Source organism: Halichoerus grypus, chromosome 3, assembly GCF_964656455.1.
Source record: "Halichoerus grypus chromosome 3, mHalGry1.hap1.1, whole genome shotgun sequence".
In the NCBI taxonomy this organism is placed as follows: Eukaryota; Metazoa; Chordata; class Mammalia; order Carnivora; family Phocidae; genus Halichoerus; species Halichoerus grypus.
Genome location: NC_135714.1, coordinates 161,406,917 through 161,433,815, shown reverse-complemented (window position 1 = coordinate 161,433,815; position 26,899 = coordinate 161,406,917). Strand labels below are relative to the sequence as shown.

General features: G+C 55.5%; 1 protein-coding gene across 3 annotated transcripts in view; it reads right to left on the bottom strand.

Moving 5' to 3' along the window:
- Positions 1–9,529: 9,529 nt before the first annotated feature.
- Positions 9,530–26,899, bottom strand: part of GFRA2 (GDNF family receptor alpha 2) — an 85,884-nt gene continuing 68,514 nt past the window's right edge. For all 3 annotated transcript variants that reach the window (XM_036075217.2, XM_036075218.2, XM_036075220.2), the window contains 5 exons: positions 24,514–24,623; positions 23,610–23,750; positions 21,566–21,738; positions 11,819–11,872; positions 9,530–10,919 (listed from right to left, as the gene is read on the bottom strand). In XM_036075217.2, coding sequence (XP_035931110.1) covers positions 10,797–10,919; positions 11,819–11,872; positions 21,566–21,738; positions 23,610–23,750; positions 24,514–24,623 — 601 coding nt within the window. In that variant the 3' untranslated portion in view covers positions 9,530–10,796. The remainder of the gene's footprint in view (positions 10,920–11,818; positions 11,873–21,565; positions 21,739–23,609; positions 23,751–24,513; positions 24,624–26,899) is intronic.

The window sequence follows — 26,899 nt, the reverse complement described above, 5'->3', positions numbered from 1 at the left end:
AGGAAGATCAGACTAAGAGAGTCCTGAGTTCTAGGCTCGGCCCTGCTGTTAAGGACGCACTGTGTGGCCCTGGGAGAGAATACAGGTTTTGGACTTGTTTCTTTTCTTTTCTTTTTTTTTTAAGATTTTAGTTATTTTTTTTCAGAGAGAGGGAAAGAGCACAAGCACGGGGAGTGGCAGGCAGAGGGAGAAGCAGGCTCCCTGCTGAGCAAGGAGCCCGATGTGGGACTCGATCCCAGGACCCTGGGACCATGACCTGAGCCGAAGGTAGACGCTTAACCAACTGAGCCACCCAGGCGTCCCAGTTTCAACAATAAGGAAAAGCTGTCCCAGGGCAGCACTCTCTGGGCTTCTGCTTTGATATGCTAATTCAAGATTCTCTTTGTTCCTCCCACACCCTGTCTTCTCTCAATGTGCCCCCTGCACATTCTCCTAGGACCCACTGAAACTCCTTATCTACTTTCTTTCAGTCAACAGACCTTTGCTGAGGTTCCCTCTCTGCCAGGCACTGTTCCGGGTGCCTGGAGATGGCAATGAAAAAACAGATGGAGATCCAGCCCTCTTGGAGTTTACACTGTGGTGGAAGGAGACAGGTCACAAATACCGGATATACATACATACACGCACACCCCAAACACACATGAACATACATGTGTATGTATAGTCTGTCAGAAGGGGACACATGCTTTGGAGAAGTGGAGGGTTAAGAAATGGGAAGTCCTGAAGGAGGGGGCTGAGAGAGGTGTCCTGGACAAGAAGGGACTCATTAACTGGATGACATGTGAGCAGGGACTTGAAGTAGGGAGCAGGGAAGGTAGCTATCATGATTAGGAGAAGAACACTCTAGACAAGGGGAAGAGCCACTGCACAGACCCTGAGGTGGGAGCCAACCGGGCATGTTCAAAGAAGAGCAAGGAGGCAGCGTGGCTGGGGCGAGTGAGCAGGGGAGCGCAACTGGGAAGGAGGTGGGAAGGCGGCCAGCCAGATCCCATGGGTCTCACAGGCCGTTACAAGGGCTTTGGCCTACTACAAAGAGATCATATTACTTGTTAAGCAAGATTCTAAAGTTCAATTTTTTTTTATTCATTCAGATGAGTCTCCCTTGACCTCCCATTTCATTCAAATGAGAAGAGTTTGGCCCCAGCTGATGGAAGAAAATGCACAGGAAAAGTTGAAGAGGCTACTAGTGGGGGAGATGGCGCTCCTAGGGTGAACCCCGTGGGTGGAGGGAGGCTGCCTACCATGCTGACAGGAACCCCATAGTTCCTGCTCTCAACTCCACAGCCCACGGAGAGGACGCTGCCAACGGGCGGGACCGGATGGTGGGGGCAGCGCAGATGGCATAATTGAGATGGAAGCAGACAGCAGCTAGTTCAAGGATCTTGCGGGGACACATCCCCCAAGATGCCGCTCAGGTGGGCCCAGCCGCTAAGAGGAAGAGCAACCTGACATGAAGGAGAGGGCTCGGAGGAGGAAAGCCCTTACTTCTCCCATTTCTTTACTGAACAAACTCTCCCACGTGAGGAGGTGACACCAGAGAAATGCAGCCCAGCAGAAGACGATGGAAAGGAGGAGGAGGAAAGACAGAATTGCGGGAAGAGAATGTCCGTGACAGTAAGCCTGAGTTCCTGGTGCCGCACAGCACCTCGGAATCAGCTAACCCGCTGAGCCCCACCCAGAGTCAAACCCCGCATTTGCCTACCCGAGGTACAGGCTCTGGAGTGGCTTCAACAAAAGGAAGTGTCCGAGGCCACAGCCCTTGCCCAACCGCAGAGGGTGAAGTAAGGAGAAAAGGGGACGGTCTCTGGGCCAGCAGCCCCCAGGGTGGAAGTTGGAGGGATCCCAGGGAGCCCCCATCTTCTGCTCTCAACGCCACAGCCCAGTTCAGAAGGAGGTAGTACCCGTCCCCAGCCCTCCCACTGTCCTGACGCCATCGGACGTCATGCCGGAGCCATGAATCCCCAAGTCCACATGGAGATGCCCAGGACCAGGCTGAATTGTCCCCCAGATGTATGTGGTCTTTGCCCAGCGGACTCGGGGGCAGGTGCCAGGGTGCCAGCTAACTCCCAGAGGACTGAGGGCCACTGCCTGGGCTCAGCCCCATCCCACCCATGACAGGGACCCAGCAGTTGTGGCTGCCCCCACAAGCACTCCTCCCACCACCCGGCAGTCTTTCTAGACTTGTCCTCTCCACGGCTGCCCAGGCCCCAGACATTGAGATGCGCGGGCCTGGACAGGTTTGAGGGGCTGCCGAGGGGTCACCCCATCACCGGGACAACAGCCCCTCTGGACCATTTCCAGGAACCAATAAAGTTGCCTCCTCATTTGTTAGAGAAGTTTATTTCAGCAGCGCCCAGGTTGAAATGCTATAAACAAACTTCCGGGACACGGGCATTTTAGAGTCCTTCATGTCCTGTGGCCTCACACTTACCCAGCTTTCTAACACAATGAGAATTAAGAGTGATTTCGGGTTGTGGAGGCCCCTGAAAAAAAGGCCTTTCATCTTCCACAGAGGATAAAAGTGAAGGATGGACCGGGCCAGAAGTGTCATCCCACAAGGATTTGTTCGGCCCGCCAGGCCAGACTCTGGTTTTTAAATGAAGGACAGTGAGAGTTGCAGCCTTTATTTTAAGTTGTCAACCTCCTGCATGAGGCTGGGCAGGGAGGGGAGGAGGCGAGTCCATGGTGCTCCCAGGGAAAATCACGGGGGAGGGTTCCCCGGACCCTCTCTTCTGGCTGCAAGAGCTTCCGCACCCCAAATTGTGCTGGCCATGGGGGCTGGGCAAACTCCTCCTGCAGAGATACCTGATGAGGATTAGTCACTTCAGGCCTGGGTGATCCAAGCGGAAACAGCTCCAGACCCCTGACTGCAAGGCAGCATCCAGGTTAGATGGGGATGCAAGCGCGGCCTCCCCGGGGAGGCCAGGACATGGTAGGCACAGCTCCATGTGGCCCCAGCAGGTGTCGACTTTCTGGGAAACGCTGCCTTCAAAGGGGAAGAAATGGAGCCGAGCATGAGGCGCACCACCATAGCCATACCCAGAACGAGCCCCACGGCAGCTGTCCGAAGCTCTGCACAAGACACTTGGTGAAAAATCGGAGCAACCAAGCGGGTGGCAGTGTTTATTGAAAGAGAGATGAATTCCGTCTCCTTCCAAGTCATCCTGTGCCGGGCTGGTGAGTTCAGAAATAGCCGGCAGTCATAAAATCACAGAAGCCCATTTGTGGAAAGGAACCTTGGGGAGCAGTGTCTCTGACCCTTCCCTTTGTAGATGAGGAAAGGGAGGCCCGGCCAGGTTAAGTGACTTGCTGACAGCCAGACGGGGGCTCTCGGGGGCCCCACTGCCACACCCCGCCGTCTCTGTGTGCGCCTGTGACCCTTCTTCCCTCCCAGCCCTGGAACGGCAGCTTCCCTTGCTCTTGGCCACAGGTCCTGCTGCAGCACTTTCAGGAGCCCTTGTGCAAACCAGCAAGCGGTGCCCCCTCCTCAAGCGGGCCCAGGGTGGGCCTACGGATGGGTGAGTTGAGTGCAGCTGAATGTCAGCCCCATCTGCCACCTGGCCCAAAGCCCCTGCACAGAGCACGACCACAGCCCCCACGCTCTGGACCACACTGCTGTGAGCACAGCCCACAGGGTACCTGGTTTCTCTCCTCTTTCCCGCCCTACGCAGGGCCCTTCCTTCTGGTGCCTTCTCCCAACAATTTCACCTCCCTTGTCACAGCAGCAGACTGCCCTCTCTCTTCCTCCAACCCCAGGATGATTCCAGCCCTGCCACCCATCAGCACTCCCGCCACCAAAGCTCAGTGGTCAGGCTGCTGGGGATCGAGAGCTTGGCTTCAGAGACTAATTAGAGCAAGGAGTGGTAGACGACGACCCCTAGGCCAAGTCTACCTTTGTAAATACAGTTTTATTGGAACACAGGCCCCATGATTTACACATTGCCTATGAAAGGCCGAGCTGGTAGTTGGCAGCCAAGACGGCATGACACACAAAGCTTAAGATACTTATTATGGGGCCCTTTACAGAAAAAAATTTGCTGATCTCTGATCTAGAGCAACCTTCCTGTGGCTCAGAGAAGTTCAGTGACTTAGCTGATGGATGGCCAGGCAGACTTTGCATGCAGGTCCTCTGACACCCTTCCAGGTGTACCTATACTTCTTGAGGAGAGCCTATGAGCTTGAACATGGCCAGACTCACACCTCATTGCCAGCCTTGTTTCTATAGGGAAATCGCAGAGGAGAGCCAGTTCTGCTCAGAAAGCATGGAGGTAACTCAGAATTCATCTCAAAAGAGGAGCGTGGGTCTCCCTCCCCACAGGTTGTTCCCAAGAGCCCATGGTAGCTAAGTCGCTCTGCTCTTGCCTTGGGCCCACCAGGACCCCACACCAGCCTGTCGCCCGTGGGTGCTGACATTGCCCTCAGGCCCCACGGCCAATCAACGCTTCCGGTCTCCATTTGGAGCTGGTGACCTGAGATGCATTTGCCCTGGTGTCCTTGAGCTGTCACTGCAGTGGCACGTCCTCTGCCTTCATGCATGGAGAGCGGGTGGCCAAGCAAAAGGACTCCAGAGAGCATGATATTTGGCTGTTCTGTAGCCACTGTCCCCAGTGACCCGTAGATCAAGTCAACTCTGCTTTACAAACAACAAAGAAGTTTCCCTTTTTTCTCTCCCCACCCTTCCTGCCCTCTCAACCCCACTCTGCAATGGTTCAAAGAGTGCAGCCCAGGGGCCTAATGACCACCATGTTCTTGTGTTTGCCACAAGGAACCTGGCTGCTAAGAGGAGCCCTGGCGGGCCGGGCAGGTGCCGAGAATCTGTGGAGGTCCAGGGTAGCATGCCCACTGGTGAAGGGAGAGGCCTGGCTGAGTGCCTGCCCACCGTGTGCCAGGCCCTTGGCCATTTAATCCCAACAAGTGTTGCTATGAGGCAGGGACGGCCATCCCCATTTTCCCGACGAGAAGCCTGAAGCTCATGCTGGACGTGATCAGCCAGCTGGTCGGCGGCATGTACCCTCTTTCCTCTACACCATGGTGTCCCCGAGGCAAGAGCAGTTCAGCGTCAAATGAGCAGGTTCCTAGATGGTGCGGCTCCTTCCTCAAGGGGCCCTCTTGCGGCCAAAGCTGTTTCCCCACAAGGTCCACACCCATCCCAGCGCACACGGAGGGGGACCTGGGGTCAGCCACGTCCGCGGCAGCCATGTCTGGTGAGCATGTTCCTTGCGTTTCTCTCCCTTCTTGAGTCCACACTGTCCTGGACTTAATGAGCTTCACTTACAAAACTCCCTCACCATGTGCCCTGGAGGCTGTATAGAGAAGGGCAAGCACAGCGATGGGGCCCAGATTACCTGGAGCCCCCCAGGGAAGGGACTGCCTCGGTCAGGCCGGCTGCGGGCCAGCACAGAGCAGGGCGCAAATGTGTGGGCTCCGCTCCGCAGCAGCCTGGCCCGGCGGCTCGCACCCCAACCCACAAGGCAGCCCATCCACACTCGCCGCCGCCAGCCCTCCGTACAATCTTGGGCAGGCTCGCCCCTTGTCTGTGCTTCAGTCTGCTCGTCTGCAGAATGGGGAGACAGAGCCAGCCCCGCTGCGTCCCCGTGGGAAGGAAATGAGTGGATGTTCATGCAATTTTGGAACCGTGTCTGGCACATGGTGGGGGCTATGGAAGCATTAGTTAAATCTCACATATACGTGTTTTTAAAGATTTTGTTTGTTTTATTTATTCATTTGAGACACAGAGATATAGAGAGAGAGCATGAGCAGTGGGAGAAGGAGAAGCGGACTCCCCGCTGAGCCAGGAGCCCAATGTGGGGCTCGATCCCAGGACCCTGGGATCATGGCCTAAGCCGAAGGCAGACGCCCAACCATCTGAGCCACCCAGGCGCCCCCACATACGTGTTTTTAAATAGCCACATTTCGTTTCAGTTTTGAGTAATGCTATTAAAATCCTCCTAAAATGTTCAACCGCCCTTTCTCTGCTCTGGAAGGTACAGCACAAGAAGGCACTTCACTCCAGAAGTGGAATGTGGCAAATCATGTTCTGATTAACTGATGCTTCCCTGCACAGCCTTGATTCTATAAACCACATCTTTGCAAAGATTTCAAAGCCCTTTCCACTCACGCACTTGTTTTAAGATAGAAGTGGAACAATGAAATAGTATGGCTGGGCTTTTAGAAAACACAACTGAGGGCGCCTGGTGGCTCAGTTGGTTAAGCGACTGCCTTCGGCTCAGGTCATGATCCTGGAGTCCCGGGATCGAGTCCCACATTGGGCTCCCTGCTCAGCGGGGAGTCTGCTTCTCCCTCTCCCTCTCCCCCCTCTTGTGCTCTCTCTCTCTCTCACTCTCTCAAATAAATAAATAAAATCTTTTAAAAAAATAAATAAAAATAAAAAAGAAAACACAACTGAACTTAGAAGTTCCAAATGGCTACGTGGGCAGATGGGGCTGCTCCGCCTTGCTCAGAACGAGGGTGGCTCCCCAGGCAGGAAAAGCCCCGGGTGTGGGCCTCTGTCTGTCGGTGTGTCTCTCCCCCCCTCCAGAGCTGATGCTGAGTTGAGAAGGGCCTTCATTATCACCTAACAGAACTTTGTAGATGAGGTAACCAAGGTTGAACAAGAGGACAGTAACCAGCCTTTTTAAACCCACCACTTTGATAGCAACTTTTTACCAGTTTGGGCTCCAAATGACTTGGTTTTTCCTTAAAAAATTAAATCTATTTCTAAAAAATATCTACTCCTCATCGAGACTTTAAAAGAATGGGCAACAGGCTATGAATACATTTACTTGTACTAACACGGAGCGTGTGGCCAGTTTTATCCCCTGGTATCCTAGCCTACAAGAGAGGGAAGACCCAGCTTGAACTCACTTCACAAGTTAGAAAAGGCTGACAAAGCATTTCCCCCGCACCAGGCAACACTGGGGCTTTGCGCTTATGTGAGGAAAAGCAAGTCTTTGTCTTATACAGGCATTTGGCAGTCCCTGGGACAGGGCTAGGAAATAGGGACAGGCACACGCACGCTTGTGTGCATGCACACCACCCCCCATGAGGCCCTTGGGCATGAAGTTAAGCCATTACAGGTGGACCGTCGGACCCTGGGAGCCCAGTGACCAGCAGTTAACTAGCATAGGGGGTGGGCAAGAGCCAGGACACAGGTGACAGTTGGCCACCCTGGCAGCCCTGGAGAAGCTTGGCATCAAGAAAGTCTGGTGGAGACAGCAGGACCCAGCTAGGGCCTGAGGATGGAGTCAGGGCTTGTGTCTTAAAAGGACTCAAGAGAGCAGGGTTGGGCTCAGTCCTGCGAAACCCATGTTGGCAAGCAGGTTATGAAGGTAGGTGTGGGATGCAGGGACCTGATAATGACCCTGCGTCTGGTCTCAGAACAAGGCAGAGGTCCAGCTATGCAGCCTGCCACTGAGGTCAGCTCAGGACCCAGGTGCAGCTCACTTGATGGAGTCCTCTGTGATCCTGAACTGGCCTTCTTGGATCCACCGCCATCATAGGTCTCCACTGGGCCTTCAGCCCAGTCCCAGTGATCCCAGCTACGTTAGTGAGAGGATGGCAGCAGGGCATGAGCCAGGCAGAAAGCGGATGTCTGGGTTCTTGACTGAGCAAAACTGTCCCAGGCTGGAAGCTTCCCCAGGGAGGGGAAAAGCATTCCTATGTGGTCTCAGTCTCGACAAGGTATGGGGCCTAGCTGCAGATAGATGCACGCCCCACATCAGGAATCCCCAAGGGGCTAGTGGCAAAGACAGACTACGCTGACTGGGTAAAGGCACAGTGAGCCTATACTTCATGCAGCTGACTCTCCCCGGAAGAACCCTAAAATAATTTCAGCTCTATCTCCGGAGCCCCTACCAATCTTCTCCTGATTCCGTTCCTGCTCCTCTTCACTTAACTGTCCCCCAAGCCCAATCTCAATGTCTAGGCCCAAATGTCTTAATGTTAACTAAGATTCATTCAAACCATTAACCTAATTAGTATTAAGGGAGTAGCATTTTATTCTTCCCAGTGTTATTTACGTATTTTGAGAGGATCACAGAGAACAGGAATCATCTCAACCAAAGGAATCAATATTTAATAGTAAAATTTCAGCTATGTGATACCTGGATAGGGAGAGGTTTTAAGGCACAGTAAAGCTGCTCCGCATCCATCCCTCCTTCCTAATGGCACCTCCATTTCCTTTTGGGAAATTTTCTCTCCTTCATTATGCAAGCCAAGGGCTTAAACCACATTAGGAATGTCAGACAGGACACATTCTCCTGTCCCACCAAAGTATGGCAGGAGGTAGGCACAAGGCCCCAGTGCAGCCAGTTGGACAACAGTTGCTGGTCGTTCATCCCAGAGGCAGCAGCATGCTGACCCTGTAGATCATGCCTTCTGTCCCTTCAGATGTCCTTTGGTTCCTGCCCCAGCCTCCCCTGGTCCCCCCACCTTCCACTGATTATGTGAGCCTTTTCCCCCCAAAGCCTTTTAAGTTAACCAGTCTTCGCTGTTCACAAAGAACATGGATTCCCAAGCAAACTCCATAGCCACCGCTACCCGGAGTAAGGCCAGTGGTGGCTGGGGAAGAGAGCTGGCTGGTGCACTGTCCCTCCAGGCACAGGCTGGAACACATACATCACACTTATAACCACCATAAGCCAATGGTGGCCAGTGTCTCTGCAACTGGAACCAAGAGCCTTTTGGGGGAACCCAGAATCGGGAGACGGAAAAACAGCACCTCATCTCCCGGTGGTGACAGGATGGGATCACATGCAGCCCTGACAGTGGGAACACCCCCCACGTGGCAGTCTTCCTCCTCCCTCCCCACCCTGTGCACACACTCATATGTGCATGCAAACACTCACAAGCCTGCATGTGGGGGTGTGCGCACACACTCAGCCAGCAGGCATCCTCCCAGTCTTCTCCAGGGAGAATCTCTCCAGGAGAATATGGCAGGCCCAGGGTCCAGGTGGAGCCTGGGCAGTAAACGGAGAAAAAGAGAAGAGATGGACCACAGTCATCTTCCTTCTCTGATGGGATCCAGAAGGCCAGGTCCCTGCCTTCGCAATCACATACCTTACATAAACCAAGAGTCCCAGTGGGAATATACCACCTCACTCTACGTAACACCAACAGGACCACTTAATAGGACCACCCAGGCAGCCTTAAAACCCAAACAGACCCGAGGTGTCAAGATCAAGTTGTCTCCTGGTCCAACCCCATGGCTGCTTTCTTTCTCGTCAAGGCTGGGGCCAAGGGACATTGGCACTGATTGGTAATGGGGGGCGGGAGAGGATGGGTGAAGAAGGGCCCAGCAGGCTCAGCAGAGCCGGGATGCAGAGATCCACCACGTGGAAAATCATCTCCTAAAAGAGCTCCCTCACCCACACCGAAGACACATGACGGATGGAGACACATGTGCACGCACACATACACACACACTCTCCCCAAGGCCCGTCAAGAGCCCAGGTAAGCAGCCAAGAGGTGGCACTGGGCCAAGAACAAAACAGGGGGAGAAAGCACGCCCGGAGTGAGGCAGAAGGCAAACTGCTTCCTAGTATGTTTATTGGAGCCTTGGCTAAGTATGAATACGGATCAGGAACCCCCCTCCACAGCCCAGTCAGCCTGATGGGGGCAGAGACACAGGGAGGCAATCTCCGTTTTTTTCCCATTATAGACAACATTATTAAAAAAAATAAACTTTACAATAATACATTTTCGCTCATCTGTGGGGGTATTATTTCCATAGTTTTGCTTCTTAAAAAAAGGAAAAAAGGGGAAACCACACGATATATGTATACGGATGTGTATATACATATATGTTGAGAAAAGAGTCGCGTTACGTACATACGGTTGGCGTTCGTCTGGGAAATGAGGAGAGAATGTGGAAAAGAGGAAAAGGGAGCCATGGCCCCCAGAGCACGGCGCCGGCAGGAGTCCCACCAGGCTCTTCTCTGCCCCCTCAGGGACCCCTTTCCCTGGGGCGGGGGAGGGGGAAGACCCACCAAATGGACCCACAAGAAACCAAAAGAGCCAACAAAGGATCATTTCTCTTTGATTTCAAAATTCCTGCCGCGGAGGAGGAAGCATCAGCCTTGAGCTGGTGCCCAAGGTTTGCTCCCTCAGCCCAAGGGGATGTCCCAGGAGGGCTGAGCCCCCAAGCCCCCTGGAGCTGGCCCCAGCCCCGCCTCCAGCCACAGTCGGGGAGCCTGGTGCCACACCCTCCACAGGCATCGCTGGGGGTTCCCAGGTCAGACGCAGACCCACTCAACCCAGAGACGGTGAAATAAACTCCATCCTCAAAGCCAAGTGGGGGTGCCGAGGTACCCGGCTGGACCCCCAGCAGCCAGCCTCACCGCCCCGCTGCCCGACGCCCTCTGCCAGGCCCCCCGCAGGTCCCCGGAGTGGGTGGCTGGGAAGGAGCCGCCACCCTGCCCCCAGTTCACATCAGCACAGCCTCAAGTCCCTTGGGCCGCAGGAGTGTCATCTTGGTCTCTTACGTCAGCAGGATGCAGAGAGGAAAACACCAGCAGAAAATGAAGGGCATTTCTAGACCCTCGCACCCTTCCTCAGCACTGGGTTTCCCTTGCCGAGGGACCTCTGGGCCAGCTCTCTGGCTGCCCGCCTGCTTGTCTGTTTGGTTTAGAAAAACTTCTCCAGAGAAGAAACCTGGGAGGAGACAGGTTCAGAGACAAGGTGGGGGACAAAAATTTTTTTGCAAGGTGTGTGTGTGTGTCTGTGTGTGTTTCCATTTTGCCAGGCGGGTGTTCTCATCTGTGTAGTTTCCAGAAATCTCCCGACATGGTTCCCAGAGCCTACAAGGCCAGCTTCAGCATCAGGAAGGAGACAGCGGTCAAGGCAGCCGACGGTGTGGCTCTGCGGGGGCCTGAGTTAGGTTTGATCACCTTGTTACTCCCTGGGATGATATTGGTCGTGAGCTGCGGCCATGGCACAAGGGGGGACAGAAGCAAAGACACAACAAGAGACAGAAAACCAAATGAGTCGGCAGGCCCGGGGTCAGGCAAAGAAAAGGACTCAAGAAGGAGAGTCCTCGAGCCCCTGCCCTCCTGGTCCACCCAGGGCGCCCTGCTTTCTGCTCGCCTGGAGACGAAGCTGGGCTTCCATGGGGCTGAGCCGAGCCCTGGGCTCCAGGAGCCAGGGCAGCAGTCCCCAGGAAAAGGGGCTGATGCTGCCAAGTGAGGAAGGGGGTCTATGGACACAGACCAGAGAAGAGGGCCATGGTACTAAGATCTCAAGGAGAAGTTCCCAGGGTCCACCAAGCACCTGCTTCTTGAGAGGAGAGGAGGAAGAAGCTCTGTTCTTCCTGTTCCTAAATTACTTTGAATCCCTCTGCTCCATGAAGCTTCCTTGCCCATCTCTGTCTGAACTCTCTCCTCCTCTAGAAGCTTATGCTTTCTTTCCTTTTTATACATATATAAATACCTACACACATGCTATAGATGTAGTCAAAGATACACTCCTGTGTTGGGCCTCCTTCAAGGAAGGGACTGTGTCTTTTTCCATCTCTCTCTCTCTTCAATATCACAAAACCAGCATAGAGCAGGTGCTCAGGACAGATGTCATGAAGAGTCAGGAAGGCTTGAGAGGGCCTCTGCTCAAGCAGCTGCTTGTGTCTCACCCAAGGAGACGGCCGAGGGCCCCGGGTACAGCCCTGCCTGCACCCCCAGCAGTGAGTGCCCACCCCAATCTAGGCGGGCCAGAAGCTCAACTAGCCCAGTCCATGCAATGGGATCTGGGGGCTCCAAGTCCGAGACTCACCCGAGAAACACCCCCTTCTGGACCCTGCACCCACCCCCCCACTCTGCCCCTCACTCACCTCTGTGAAGCACATGCTTAACTCTTTGGAGTTATTGGCCTTCAGCCCCTGTTCCTGTGGAAGAAAAGGTGCTAGTAAGGACGGGCCACCAGAGCCGGCTCTCTGGCCGACTTTGTCCATGACTCGAATGAGACCAAATATTCCATGGCCCTGCCACCCACCACTGACGTCATTAAGCACAGGGTGCATGAGAAGATGCTGGCTGAATCCCAGGCAGCTTCTCACACCATCAGCACTTAGGTCCTGTCTCCCCTGGGCTCCTGGAGAAGAGACTGCTAACTCTGCTCCCCAACTTAAGGCATTATATAATAATAAGCCATTTGCATGTCTGTCGACTATGCTCAGAGCTCCTCTTGACGAGGCAGGGACCATGGCTTCTTTTCCTTGCATTGGACAGTGTCTGGCCTGTAACATCAGCTCAGTAAATGCTTTCCTAGATGCATAAAAGGATGAATCAATGAACGAATGTCATAGATCAGAATGGGGATCCAAGTGCCAGCTCCAAAAAGCTCCTAAGCCCTTATCTGGGCTTGTGGGGAAGAGAACTAGAATTGATTAGTGATGTCTGCCACTGGTGCATGTTAGGAAGACATCGGGCAACAGGGCCAGGTGCTGGCCAGTCTACCCTGAACAGATGTGTGGCACCTGGGAGCTCGGGGGCCAAGGCGAGGAATGAAAAAGGAACGCTGGCTTACTGATGATTCCAGGGTTCTCTATTCCTGGCATAACCACTTGGATGTGGGACCAGAGGGTGTGCATGAGGAACCGTCCTTTGTTAGTGTCATAAAAATGATCCATGGGAACCAGCTGGGGGACATGGTGTTTCTACCCTGGCTTCGAACGGCTTGGTTCCCAAGGCACTTGCGGGGAATCTCTGGCCACCAAAAGCACCGGGAAGCCCAAGAAATTATTCCTAAATCACTGCTCTTGGCCAGAAGTATCAATAATCCCTTAAACATCATAGGCAATCTACCACCCAGGGCATCTGGTCAGCCAAACAAGGCCCCAGCTGTCACACAGAGGCCAGCCAAAATCAAAGTCTCTACCAATGGTGGAGACGTGAGCACGGTGATGATGAGCACAACAGGAATAGAACCGGGGACCTGACCCAGGAAGATCTCGTTCAAGACTACGGTGCCAGTGACTTCAGGTGCCAAGATCCAGCCCGGTCAAGCCACCCACCTTTGTCCCCGCCGAAGGGCCCTCTGGAACCCAAGGACTGGATTCTAGCACCCCCACCAAGCGCAGCTCCAGCCAGGGCGGTGGGAGGCCACTGCGGGACAGAGCCTGCCCACTCCGCCTAGGGGCTGTGCTGTCATCACGGTCTTCCATCCAACTGCCCTCCTCTTCAGCAATCCACCCTCGGGCACCCCTCTGAGCAATTCGCAGCATCTGTGCCATCCTGTGCCATCCTGCGCCATGTGGCCCAGCCCCCGCTTCTCCTGGCATTGTCTCCGCACTGTCTCTGCTTCCAGGTCTGGCAGGCCTCTGTCCCCTCCACACAGGTCCTCTTCCAGTGCGCCCCCTCCCCCCAGTGTCACTAAGCAGCCTGCGTGGAAGCAGAGTCAGGATCAACGTCTTCACCCCCACTCCAACCAAAGCGAGTCTGTTTTGGTTTTGTATGTTGGACTTATACACAAAAATGATTTTTAAAAATAGTCTACTGCTTCCAAAAAAAAAAAAAATAAGGTTGGAGAAGACAACTAAACTAAGTGACCTCTGAGGCCTGGCAAACTGCTGTGCTGGGACGCCAGTTGTCACGGTCCTCGGCACAGGCATGGCCACTGCTGGCTCTGGAAGGTCATGCCCCAGGTCACCCCACGTGGGGGAAGCCCGGGGAGCACAGGAGCACCGGGACCAGGGGCTCAGCCAGCAGGGAGGAGGTGAGATCTGAATGCGGACACCCGGCAGCCACAGGCCTGGGGCTGGATTTGCCCCTCAGAGCGAGTGGACTTGACAGGCTCCTCTTAAAAGCAGAGAGGAGAGGGGGTTGGTGGCAAATATTTGAGGAAAAAGGAGGGGCGGGTAGGAGCAGGAGGAAAGAAGTCAGTGAGAGAGAAGAGAGTAGAGAGAAAAAGGAGAGGCATACCCTAGGAGCCAAGGAGCACACAGCGGGGGGGGGGGGTGATAGGGAGGAGCAGGTGGGAGCCTAGGGGGCAAGAGGGAGAAGGGGGCAAGGAATGGAGAGGAAGGGAGGGCGCAGAGGAGGAGGAGGGTAACAGAGAAGGAGAAGGAGCTGCAGAGGAGGCGTCTCCATCCTCTCATCAGACCCACGTTAACATGAGAAAGTGACACGGCTCCCTGGGCCAGCCCCAAGGCAATCCAACCCCAGGGTGGTCTCTGATAGCTGCCTCAGGGATTTCGGTGGGAGAGAAGGACTGGCCTCCACAAAGATCAGGGCTAGGACCCGTGCCCCTGCCCCATGTCACCCACTGTGCATCCATCATCCACAGCATTGACCTGAGTCCTTCTGAACCAGTGACAAGTCAGTCCAGCAGGCTCCGGGCCGCCGGCCATACGCTGAACGTGTGCTGAACGCCCAGGTGACATCCGGGGCTTCCTCTTGCTGTCCTGAAGTACTTCCTTCGGGTGCTCGGAGATCTAGCTCACAGACTTTTATCCTCACAGACCCGTCCAGCCTGTCGCTTTTAAGCCAAAGGGTCCATGGGGCGCCTGGGTGGCTCAGTCAGTTAAGCGTCTGCCTTCGGCTCAGGTCATGATCCCAGGGTCCTGGGATCGAGTCCCACATCAGGCTCCCTGCTCAGCGGGAAGTCTGCTTCTCCCTCTCCCTCTGCCTGCTCCCCCTTCTTGTGCGCTCTCTCTCTGTGTCAAATAAATAAATAAATAAAATATTAAGCCAAAGGGTCCTAATCCTTGGTGTCCATCCCCACAGGACCCCTCCTGGATCTGAGGAAGGAAGAGCCTGAGAGGCCAGAGCCCTGGGCTCGAGTCTTGTTCATCCAGTGACCCAGGCAAGTCACTTCATCTCCTGTAACCTCAGTTTTGTCATCTATAAAATAGGGACAGACCAACGTACCTCACTGGCCCACTGTGACAACTGCACGAGACAGGGCACACGGCACAGCAAGGCTCCGCACACCCGTAAGGGCTCCTTAATGCCACGAGGCGTGAGGCTGAGCCAAGCTTAGGTTTACATCCTAACACAGGGCCTATGAGAAATGCAGGCAGGGCCCAGGAAGGGGCTGGGAGGTGCAACCCAGGGCCGGCTGGAGCCTGGGGCTTCCCCCGCCCCTACCCCCAGAGGAGCAGCCTCTGCCCCAGCCAGACAGGAGCACCTGACTTCCAGCAGACACAGAGCAGACAGCGAAGGCTGCAGTAATCTCCCCAGGGGCCACCCTGAGGCCCTCACCCAGCCCTGGCCACACAGAGCAGGGCAGGGGTTTGCCCACCAGCTGACCTTCTCTGAAAGCGGCCTACGGGCAAGGTACAGAGAGAAGGTTCCACTACCTAATGGCAAAACCACCAGTGGCTCAAATCCACTGCCTCTCTCGCCCACCATTAACTTTCCCCCACGGCTCCCGCAAGGGGTTCCAAAGATGAATGAGTCACAGCCCTGCTGGCGCCCTAGTGAGAGAAATAAACATCCACACAGTCACCTCAGTGCCAGTCAAGAATATGGGAGCAAGAGAGGCTGCCTCCCTCCCCAAATCCGCCAGGCTGCAGGCTGCCCTCTGAGGCCATGCCCCCCTAAGGCTGCCTGTGATGCCCATCCCACCCAGTTTTCTTGGACTCCTATGCAACAAGTTTAGGGGAACAGAGGTGAGTTGCTTCAATCCCTGCCCCACCCCCACCCCAACTCTGAGCCTCTGCTCTCCTCAAGGCCAGCTCGGGGACTGTGGGGCTACGGTGTCCCAAAGGCACAGGTTTGGGCTGCAAGGACAGCAGGGGGCAGACCCTTGAATAGTAAATCCCTCCGACGTGGAGGCGGGCACAGGGACTTTGTGCCCTTGGCTGTATTGCACGTTGCTTCCAGAAGGATGCAGTAGCAGGTGGCACTAGGAGACCTGACTGGGGAAGGGGCACAGACAGAGGGAGAATGGCAGCAAAGGCAAAGTTCATCCTTCTAGAAATTTCTCCCAGAGGGGTTTTTGCCCAGGCAGTTGAAAGGAATTATTATCTTCCTCCTCTTCCTTGCCCACCTCTGTCCCCACTCCCAAAGCTGGGTCTGGCAGTCCCAGGGCCCTACCAGTCTGGCCTAGGTGCCGGGGACCAAGCCCAGGATTGCATCCATGGCAACACTGTGTCCTCTGCTTCTGTTCCTGGCCCCAGCCCCAGATCTCAGTGTCCTTGGCCACCTCCCTCCTGGCTGGCCCACCTAGTAACTCACTCCTCTTCCCCTCCACTCCTTGCCGCCCCCTCATCCAGCCCTCCTATCTTGCCTACCTATGACTGTCAACAGTGACAAAGATCAAACAGGTCTGCAGGTATGTCTCCCTTGCCAACCAATGTCTACCTGCGGTCCCAGGTAGAGGCCTTCCCAGATCACAGGGCTCATCTTCCCACCACCACAGTCCCCAGTTAAAGGCCCTCAGTGGCCCCTCCACACTCCCCATCTCAGCCTGCTCATCAGATTGCATTCCCATCCGTCCTTCCCATGTAAGCACCCGGTGTTCTCACCCAACCCAGGGCCCGAGGCTCCTCTAGACCAGGGAGCAGGCAAACATTTTCTGCAAGGGCCTGGTTAGTATTTTAGGCAACTCTGCCTGTGTAGCACATGGATTATATGTAAACAATGGGGTGTGACTGTGTTCCAATAAAACTTGATTTATCCAAACAGGTAGCAGGCCAGACTCCCTAGTGGACCTGTTCTGTGCTATGCTGACTGCAAGCCCTTGCTGCCACGTGCCCCTCTGCCTGGACACCCCCACCCACTCTGCTCCAATTCCACGGCGCCACATACTCAGCCCTCCCTGTTCTCCCAGGCCTAGCAGTGGGGTTAACTCGGCCCTGGGTCCTCTGCTTCCACTCCCAGTCCAAAGCAGCCCTCCCTCCTCTGGATCCCATGTCACTTTCTCAGTCTTCCTGGCGTGCTGACAGCTTCCTCCCCCAGCTATCTGAGCATGCATCGTGCCCATCCTACCACTGTGGGGCCAAGGTACTGGCCAAGTGAGCTGGTCTGCCTCGGAGCCTGGAACAGAGTCACACGCAGTAAGAATCTATGTTGAATAAATGAATGAAGGTCCTGATGGACAAATAAATAAACGACTACAAGGGGAACTAGAGCGAGGGAAGAAAATAAGGACTGCATTCAAGTCTTTCAAAGCTTGGAAAGGAGCCATATTAGTGTATCAGAACTGTTGGACACACTGCCAGGCCTCTCTGATGCCCACGGGCCTGGGCAGAGAGATCCATCCCGACAGCAGGCAGCATGAGGAGGGGACAAAAGCGTCTGAGGGCTGCTGAGCCTCTTGTAGGTGCGTGATGAGTGGGGCTTGCGTCAACCCCTCCAAATGCATTTCTAATGCCCCCACATGTGATGGGAAGTATCAACGGTAAGAGCCAAAACTGGCTGGCAGAGACAAAAACAGCAAAGGAGACTGTGTGGCCAGGGCCCTGCGGCCCCAGGAAAGGTAAGACTTGGGTCCCAGCAAACTGGCCCAGAGAAAACCACAGGGAATGCCAAGGACACTGGAAACAAACCATGAGCAGAGAAAGCAAGAGCCCGCTGCCAATCTCGCTGCCTCCCCATCCACACGGCACCGCCCTGGTCCAGGACCCATCATGTGTCAGAAGAGCCTTCTAAACAATCTTCATGGATCCTCCATAGAAAGACTTCTTCACCTCCCTACCCTCGTGGCAGGCACGCAGACAGCAGCTATGAGAAGGAGGGAAGCTGAACAGAGTTGCCTGCAAGCAAGAACGCACACAGAGCCTGTTCTAGAATGGGGAGCAGGAAGTTCCAATGAACCCCATGAACTGGGGGCTCTGGGTTCTCTCCCTCAGCCTCTCTGGAGCACCCACTCAGTGCCACGCACTGAGCACCGGGGTACACAGGGCAACAAAGAGGGTGAGAGGCAGCCCCTGTCCCTCAGGGACGCACACCTGCGAGAGAGAGCCAAACACATCATGATGGGGGCTCAAGTGAGGCGAGGCAGGAGCAGAGTCAGGGGAAACACCCCGAAAGGTGAATCCAAGCCAGGAAATCACCAGGCAGAGAGAGGAAGGACAGGCACTTGGCTCCAAGGGACTGACAAGTACACGGGCCAGCATCTTGCTCACCGCAGCCCTCAGGCCTACCCCAGGGGACAGGATGGCTGGGCTTTAGATCAGGGAGGGGACTCACACAGGGGTGTGTGTATGCACACACATACAGGCAAGGCCAGAAGGGAGGGGGAGAGACCATTTTGCACGCATTTCCTGCCATGCTTTCTCCAAGTTCTAGAGAGTTCCAGGCAGGCAGGGCTGCCTGGAGCAGGGGCTACAGTCAGGAGTGGAAGCATAGGAGAACAGGACTCAAAACAGCATCCAGGATGCCCAGACACAGGGCCAAGTCGGGGGCCTCCTAGCCCCTGGCTCCTCTGTGGACACCCATGTTTTTGCTCGGCAGCCCCACGATGTGGACAAGAGTTCTTCCAGCTGCAGACCCCGCCCCCCACCATGGGAAAGCCCTCTAGGGTAGCAGATCTGGAGGAGGATCCAAGGCAGTGCAGCCAGAGGAAACTGTTCAGGAGCTGCAGGCTGGGGGCTCTGGACAAGTTACTGTCCTCACCGAGCTTCCATCCTTTGGAGTTTCAGGAGGAGATCTCAGAAGGCCCTCTGGTCCTAACGTCCAATCACTTATGTGGGGTCCCCAACTGGCTGCCATCTCTGGGTCAGTGAAGGGGGTCCCAAAGGCTTCCCCAAGGGCCTGGGCCTATTGATGGGGAGGAGGACAGAAATACGTAAAGTGACCTTGCCTCTCCCTCTCCAGGGGGTGTGTGGGGTACACAGTCCCCCCACCCTCTCTCCCACCCTGGCCTCAGCCTCCTGTCTCTGCCCTCACTCAGGGACCCCCTTCTGTAGCCGTGGGTGACTGTCCCAAAGCCCCCACAAAGGCCACCACAGAGCCCTTCCAAACCAGCAGAGCTGAGGGAGAGGGTACGAGCTGGGGAGGGGACAAACCACCCACACGAGCCTCCAGCAGGAAGGAGGGCAGGGAGGAGGGTTTATTCACTGTGCACTCCCAACATCTGGCACAAAGTAGTAGGTGCTCACTGAAGATCGTGATGAAAACAGAAGCAGGGGCCCTTCCCCTTCAGGTTCAGTAAGAAAGAACCAGGTATGATGGTTGCCCCACCCCACCCCCGGGTCTGCATCTCTTTTCTCCTGGAATGGCCATTCTCAGCTGTCCTGCCCACAGTGACTTAGTCACTAGACTGTGAGTGGGCGGTCACGGGGGCCAGGCCGGGGGAGCCCCCTGCAGTCAGCCTCCCCAGTCCAGCCACCCCCCTCCACGTCCGTAACACCCAGCACGCAGGGAGCACTGCTCTGTGCGCAAGCATTTCCCCGTATATTAGCTGACTTGCAGATCATGTATTAACTCCACTGGAATCAAACCAAGCGTAAGACCAGCCCCCAGATGGTGAGTCTGCAGAAAACCAGGCTGAGGCTAAAAGAAACAGTTTAGCAAACTGCAGAGGGAAAAGGGGGGGGGGGGGGGAGTCAGCCATCAGGTCCTGAGCAGGCTGCAGTGGGGGCAGGAGGCCACGGCCTTGAACTCTTCCGCACCCACAGTGAGTCACAGGCAAGCGTCCTGGAAAAGGTCAGCAGCCACCTGCTGAGTCACATCTCCCCGTGTAAGCCGGCCCCGAGGGACTCAGGGACATGGGGGCCATGGCGGCGCCTGGTCACCTGACAGGGAGCCCAGCCCTGAACAACAAGCTGCCCAGCACTCTAGCATGAAATTGAGGTGTACTTGTGCAGCAGGCCCCGAGCCCCCGCCAGCAGCCACTCATGCATGGCTAGTGTAATTAGGAGCTGCCCAAGGGTGACAGAAACACCTCAGCGCAGATCCGGAGGGGTGACCTCATGGAGGGGTGCAGGGCACGGGAGGGCCCACCCTGAGTCCGACACGAGGGTACTTGGAGGTCAGCTGTTACAGCACAGAGGGGCCCACCAGGAGGGAAGGCGGGGTGGGCTTCGCAACCAGGACGGGCACCCGCACCTGCTCCCACGGTACAATGGGTCTCGGGGCACCGGAACGCCTCCCCCAGGCCCTGTCCCTGATCAAGTCCTCATCCTAGCACTGGGGGGTTTTTCCAGCTTTACTGAGGTTATAACTGACCATCAAAAATTGTATATATTTAAAGGGTACAACCTGATGACCCAAGATACGTATACGTATACTGTGAAATATTCACAGCCAATCAACATATCCATCTCTCCATTTGCCTTCTCTTTCCCTTTTTGTGGTGAGCACACCTAAGGTTTACTCGCTTAGCATATTTCAAGTACACGGCAGGACACCGTCAGCTAGTCTCACGGCTGTACACCCTCCGTGGATGCCGTGAGCCGGCCACCCCTCAGACCGTGTCCTCACTGCCTCACAGCCAGGCCCTGCTCTCCCCGCCCCCGACTGTACTTCAGAGCCCCCCAGCCTTCTTGGCAACTCTGGGCCCGACTCCCCCACTGTACCCCACCACCCTCAATCTCACTGATGTCCTTCCTCCGCGCTGACATTCTGCATGAGGACCTCTTCTACACTCTGTTCTAGGGATGTGTGTGTGAAAGAAAGTGTATGTCTGTGCGTGTATGTGTATGCGGGTGAGAACGTGTATACGTGAGTTGAGTGAGAAGTGAGTTGAGTGTGTGTGTGACAGTGTGTGGGTGTGTTGTGTGAGTGTCCATGAGTACGTATGCGTGTGTTATGTGAGTGCACGTGGTAGATGTGTGAGTGTGTGTGTGTGTGTTCTGACTAGAACGAACCTCCTAAGCAAAGCATCTACGTAGCCACTGGCAGGAAGGCCTGAGGGCAGTCAGCAGCAGGGAGAAAGGCTGAGTGGGGAGCCCTATGACGTGCCCCCCCACGGTGCCACACGTGTCCCTGTTGTGGTACTGACCACAGCCCATGCCTGATGCTCGTTGATTTGTTTGGCCCCAGACAAGACCACAAGGGCCACAAAACCCAGGACTGTGTCCGTTTCATTCACCAGTGTCTCCCTTGCACCTCACATTCATCCTGGCACACGACGCACACATAACACACGCTAGGTGGATGGATGGATGGATGGACAGAGGGACAAACCAGTGAGCATCATGGGTTCCGGAGTCTGACGTAGGTTTGAAATCTCATTCCACCACTAACCAGCTGTGTGACCTTGGGTATGCTGCCCAACCCTCCTGGGCCAGTTTCCCGTGAGTAAAACAAGAAGACCAACACCTCACTGTGTGAAAATGCAATGAAATAGGTAGAGAATCTGCTAGCACAATACCTGGTAATTAGCAGATGGTTCGTAATGGTAACCCTTACATTTCTCTGGAGCCCCATGGCATCTAGCACAATCCTCCGATAGGACAGGTTCTTCACGCTTGTAAGGTGAATGCCTAGGGAACGTCTACACAGAAAACTAGCCCCCAACAGCTCCTCCCTGCCTTGGGGTCCCGATCCAAAGGAAGGAACTCTCGCACCCGGTCCCTGGCCCCCAGTTTGCTAATGTCCCACCCCCACCTCTGGTGTCATGGTGCTTCTCTAGGCCCTCAGCCTGCCCCTGGCTCCTTTTCCCCAGCTGCAGAGCCACGTCCCCTCACCTGGACAGATGTGCAGGTGGTGATGACGCTGGTCCCCAGGCTGGTGCTATCGCTGAGGTCATCTGGCAAAGAAGGTGTTTTCTCCACCCGAGGGGCCTGCGTGGCCTGGAATGAGGGGCTCTTAGGGGACAGGTTCACATCTGTGCCGTTGCCAAAGGCCTGGATGGCATTCCCTGTGGGGGGAGAGAGCAGGTAGGCGCAGAGAACTCGGGGGCTGCCCCTCACATCCCAAGGCCGCCTTCTCTGGAACAACCCAGAGCTGAGGACAGGCTGTGGCTTGTCCTAACTTCTCCAGAGCTCCTTTTCAGACACTACTGACATCTCACATGTAGAAAATAAAACAGCAAAAGGGAGGTTGGAGAAGACAAAGAAACCACAGGAGAAAGAAATGTGGAAAAGGAAGGGAACAGGGGCAGTGGATATGGGGAGCCTGGAAGGAGGCAGCAGGCTGGGCCCGGGGCACCAGGTGCTGCGGACCACTCCCCCATACCAATCCCCCACCCCCCAAACCCCCCTTGGCTCCAGCACAGGTTCTCCTGGCTCCAGGTTCCACTGCCGGCGTTCCAGGAGCCCCCGACTCAGCCCTCCTCCCAGGGTGGCCTCACCCACTCCCACACCATTAGCACCAATGCACTGAGGACTATATAATGGGACCTTTCGGACAAAACTGTCCCTAAGACTTGACCCTGGAACAAAGTGCCTACAGACATCTCCACCTCCAAGTCTGAGACGCACCTCAAGGTCATCACGTCTATGCCCCAACTAGGCATCGCTCCTTCCCGTAGCATCACCGCTTTCTGGCCATGTGAACAGTCTTGGAGGGGCCAACTCTCCCACCCAGGTCCCACACTGTGCCTCCCTAACCGCCCACTTGCCACTGGTGAAACCCACCTCCTAAAGATCTGTCCACTCCATCTCCCCTCGCCCCTCCCCGCCACTGCTCTGCTTCAATCACACTGTCCTCTCCGTGAGCAGGCCTCTGCCCTCTGAGCAGACTTGTATTGGGTCACCTGTCAGAACCACATCCCCACCCCTCCACACCAGAACCAGAGAGTGGGCCTTCTGCAATGCGGGTCTGGCACGGTGCCACCTGCTGACGCCCCTTCAGTGGCCTGCACACCATCTCCACCACATGCAGGACCACAAGATCCTAACATCTTTAGGACTGCAAGGCCCTTCGTGAGGAGGACTCTCCCTCCCTGTCCAGGTAACTCCGGGCATCCTCACACTCTCTAGCAAGCCTCAGTGGTCTGCAGTTCCTATAAACCACCTCTGCCCAAGGTGGACTGGCATGCCCTCCCTGCCTCGTCAGCTGACAGATGCCCACTGTCCCTCAATGCACCAGCCTCTGAGAAGCTTCCAGGGCCTTCTTCTCTGGGCTGACTGGTGTCACCGGTCTGGGCTCCTGAAGAGCCCAGTGCAGACCTCCACCCTAGCATCATTCACCCCATCCTGTGATCGTAGTGACCCCCTGATGGTGTACCTCCATGAGACTGTGAGCTTCTCAATGACAGGCACTGTGACTCATCTCTCTGAATCCCCAGTGCTATAAAGAAAGGGAGCATGGACTGATGGAGTGAAGGAAGAAAGGACAGAGGGAGGGAGGAAGGAGATTTTCAAGTGGGTGGGAGATTGAGCAGATCAAGGCAGGCGGAACTTGTAGCCCACCTCTCTAGCCTTTTGAATAGCAGTCCAAAGACTTGAAAAGAAACTCACCAATTCTAAGGGGGAATGGATCCTTAAAGGGACAAGTGACAAATGTCGAGAAGGAACCTGGCTGAAGCTGTCAGGATAACAGACCAGAAACTTTTGACCCTGACTTGACATAGGTTCAAGACCCCCAGTGGTAAACTGAGGCTGGCCTACTGACCATTCAGGAGGATAGAGTCTCCAAGAGCACAAAACCCAAGGTCTCTGTAGGTTGCTGGGGAAGCCCCATATATCCCACTGAGCATCCCAGCGGAGAAAGAAGGGGATGGCTAAGGCAGCTGTGAAGGGCCCCTCTGAGCCTCAAGGGGCACAGGGAGGAGCTGGTAGGACTTACGGAGGCACGGGTTCTCAGTGAAGTCCCTGAGGAACTTCTCACACTCCTCCTCCATGTTCCCACTCCCACGACAACTGCACCAGGGGGACACCACGATGCCAGTGGGGCTGGAGTCCACGTAGTTGGGTGTCATATCAAACCCTGGGCAGGGAGAAAGGGAAGGCAAAGGAGAGAGGAACAGTGAGGCCTTCTCTTTGGGCCCTGGGCCTCAGACACAACAGAGAAGCAGCTTGGGAACACCCCCTCCCTCCGGCCTGCCCCCACAAACACACACACCCCAACTCAAAAACACACTCTGAGCATGACTAGCCCTGTGACCAGGGGACCATGGCCACAGGGGGCAGAGGGGTGCGGACACTGAGGACAGAGCAAGACAGCAGAGGAGGTATCCAGGAGCTGCCCCCCCCCTGCTTCCTGGAGCGTGGGCCTTTGCATTCTTCACCAGCAGAGCGTGTGGTCTAGAGCCAGGGAGACGAAGGTCCGCATCCTGGGTGTAGATCCCAGGGCCAACATTTACTAGCTAGGTGAACCTACACAAGTTACTCAACCTCTCTAAGCCTCAGTTTCCCCATCTATAGGATGGAGATACCAACCCCTCCCTAGCAAGCACTGCTGTGAGAATTAAAATAAGACAGTCGGTATATACCGCTCAGTGCAGTACCTGGAATGCCTGAACCATGCAATAAACGTTACTTTCTCATTTCAAAAGCCATATAAGACCTCAAGGCACCCCTCCACCCATGATCAAGGGCTGACCTCTCTTCTGCTTTCCCACTGCAGAGAAGACCGAGCTCAGGCCGCCCACCCTCTGGCCCTGAGCCGGGTGCCCTGCCCACGGGGAGCAGGGAGCAGGGAGCAGGCAGCCAGGAGGCCCCCCGAGCCCAGGTGCACGGGGGCGGCTTACCAATCATGCCAGCGTACGAGCCCAGACACGCCTGGTAATTGTCGGCAGGGCAGCTGGTGAGCGTCTGGTAGGAGGCACGACAATTGGCGTGGAAGTCAGCCAGCCGGGACCTGGTGTCAGGAGAAGACCCAACGGAGAGAACAGGTTAGTCTGGCTGTCTTCCCACCCTGTCTGCGACAGGGCGGCTCCTCCCCGCGGGTCCCCAGGGCGGGAAGAAGCTAGGAAGATGGAGAGGACAAATACAGGGGGACCCAAGGCTTTGGGGGGCTTCGGGCTAGGAGCTCCTTGAGGGCAGGACTTCCTGGAGAGCCAGGGACACAGCTGAGGCATGGCAGGCTCAGGCTGGACCTTTCAGTCAGAGGAACACAGAGAGAACCTGGGGTGGGTTTGCCAGGAATGCCCGGGACCGAGGCAGGAAAGTGGGCTCTGCTCTCTGCTTGGCCACACTCCTGCCCAAGGCCTTCAACACATCACTCTTCCTCCCTGCAAAATGTGCCACCTCACAGGATCTATCTGAGGGTAACGGGAGCCAGCCCCCAGGCAGGTTAAAAAAAAAGAACCCCCCTAAGGTGAGACACCCATGGGCTTTCTTGACTGGCCTCTTCTGAATCGGGTCAGAGCAAAGCCTCCCCTGCTGGCCCTCCCCCGGCTTCCCTGTCCCACGAGGGCAGAATCAGCCCTTTCTTCCCCTGGTGACATCACCTGCCATCACCCCTTCCCCTCTGTTGGCACCCATGATACTGCTTCATAACCACCTGGGCACCTCCCTCCTTGACCATGAGCCACCTGAAGGCAGACGCTCTCTGACCCGGGTCTGTCTCCAGCACCTGATGTGGAAGGTCCCACGGAGCCCAGGGCACCCAAGTCTAAACTTCCCCAGCACCCGGCTCCCATCAGGGTGGGGACGGCCATCTCACCTCCCCCCACGCCCTGTCATCACTTCCTATAGGTGAGTGCCCTTTGCCATGGGGTCCTCGTGTATCATACCATTTGTGTCTCATAGCAGCTCCAAGCAGGGAGGAATAAGGTCTTGCTCACTGATATTTTCCCAATGATGGGCACACAGTAGGACCTCAACAAGCAGGGAAGTGGGAAAGACTCCGTTGGGTCTTCTCCTGACACCAGGTCCTGGCTTCTCATTGAGAAGGCTGTGGTAGCTACAGGAAGGGCCAGAACCCAGCCCTTGACTCCCTGCCCCCACTCTCTCCACACCATAAGGTACCTCACGAAGCCATCCCAAAGGGTGCCCCAAATTCAGCGTCCCTGGTCCTCCACTGGAGCTCTGTCCCATCTGAGAAAGGAGTGGGTAGAGACAAGAGGTTGAGAGGAACACCCTCAGAGCAGACAGCTGTGTGTGTCCCACCACGGGACACATTCTGGTTTGTCCTCGGGGGTGCGGTTTGGGGGAGAGGAAGCTCTCCAGAGGAATTCAACCCAAGGATGCCTCACACAGAGGTGTGGGAGACAGAAGATGAGCACCAAACTAACTGGCCGGGGACCAGGGTTCTCACTTCAGCTGTACCCCTAATTCACGGGGTGACTCAGGCAAGCCCTTACATCTCTGGGACTCAGTTTCCTTATTTATCAAGTGAATAGAAAGTGCTCTTCGTAAAAGACCTTTTCACAGTCTGGGCAGATGAACAAGTTCTGGAGAGGGATGGTGGTGTTGGTTGCACAACAACGTGAATATACTTAATGCCACTGAGCTGCACGCTCAAAAATAGTTAAAGTGGGAAGCTTTATGTAATGTATAATTTACCACCATAAAAAAATGATTTAAGAAAAGACACTTCCTCATTCATCCATTTATCATTCAATCCTCACAAACACTGAGATCCGAACTCTTTGAGATAGGACAAGCAATTGTTGTTACTATCCCACATTACAGAGGAGGAAGCTGAGACTCAGAGAAGCTACTTGCCCAAGATCACAGAGCTCCTGAGCAGGGGGGCCAGGCTCCGCCCCAGAACTAAGGACAGGGTGGGGGCCCTTTCCGGCAGGTCTCACTGCTCCCGTGCAGAAGCCCTTGAAGGGTCCTTCCACAGCCAACATCCTGCATCCCTGAGAAAAGGAAATCTGCAGTTGTCTTCCCTCTCACTCCTGCCCAGAAAGACACCCTCTACTCCTCACCACCCAGCCCCGAAACAGGGAGAAGCAGCATTTCTATCCAAGGCTTCAGCCCCTGCAGAGTAAGACCTGGTCTTGAACGGCAAGAGTGTCTGTCCTACCGTGTGCCCTGCACGTGCACAAAGGCGCTCTGACAGTGTGAGTGGGGTGGCCTCTGCCCACACCCCAGTCCCCCAGAGACTTGAGGGGGGTGGCAGGGACTTTACGAGGTAGAGGGGATTTGGAAGCAAGTGAAACAACAGCTCTAGGCACATGCTGT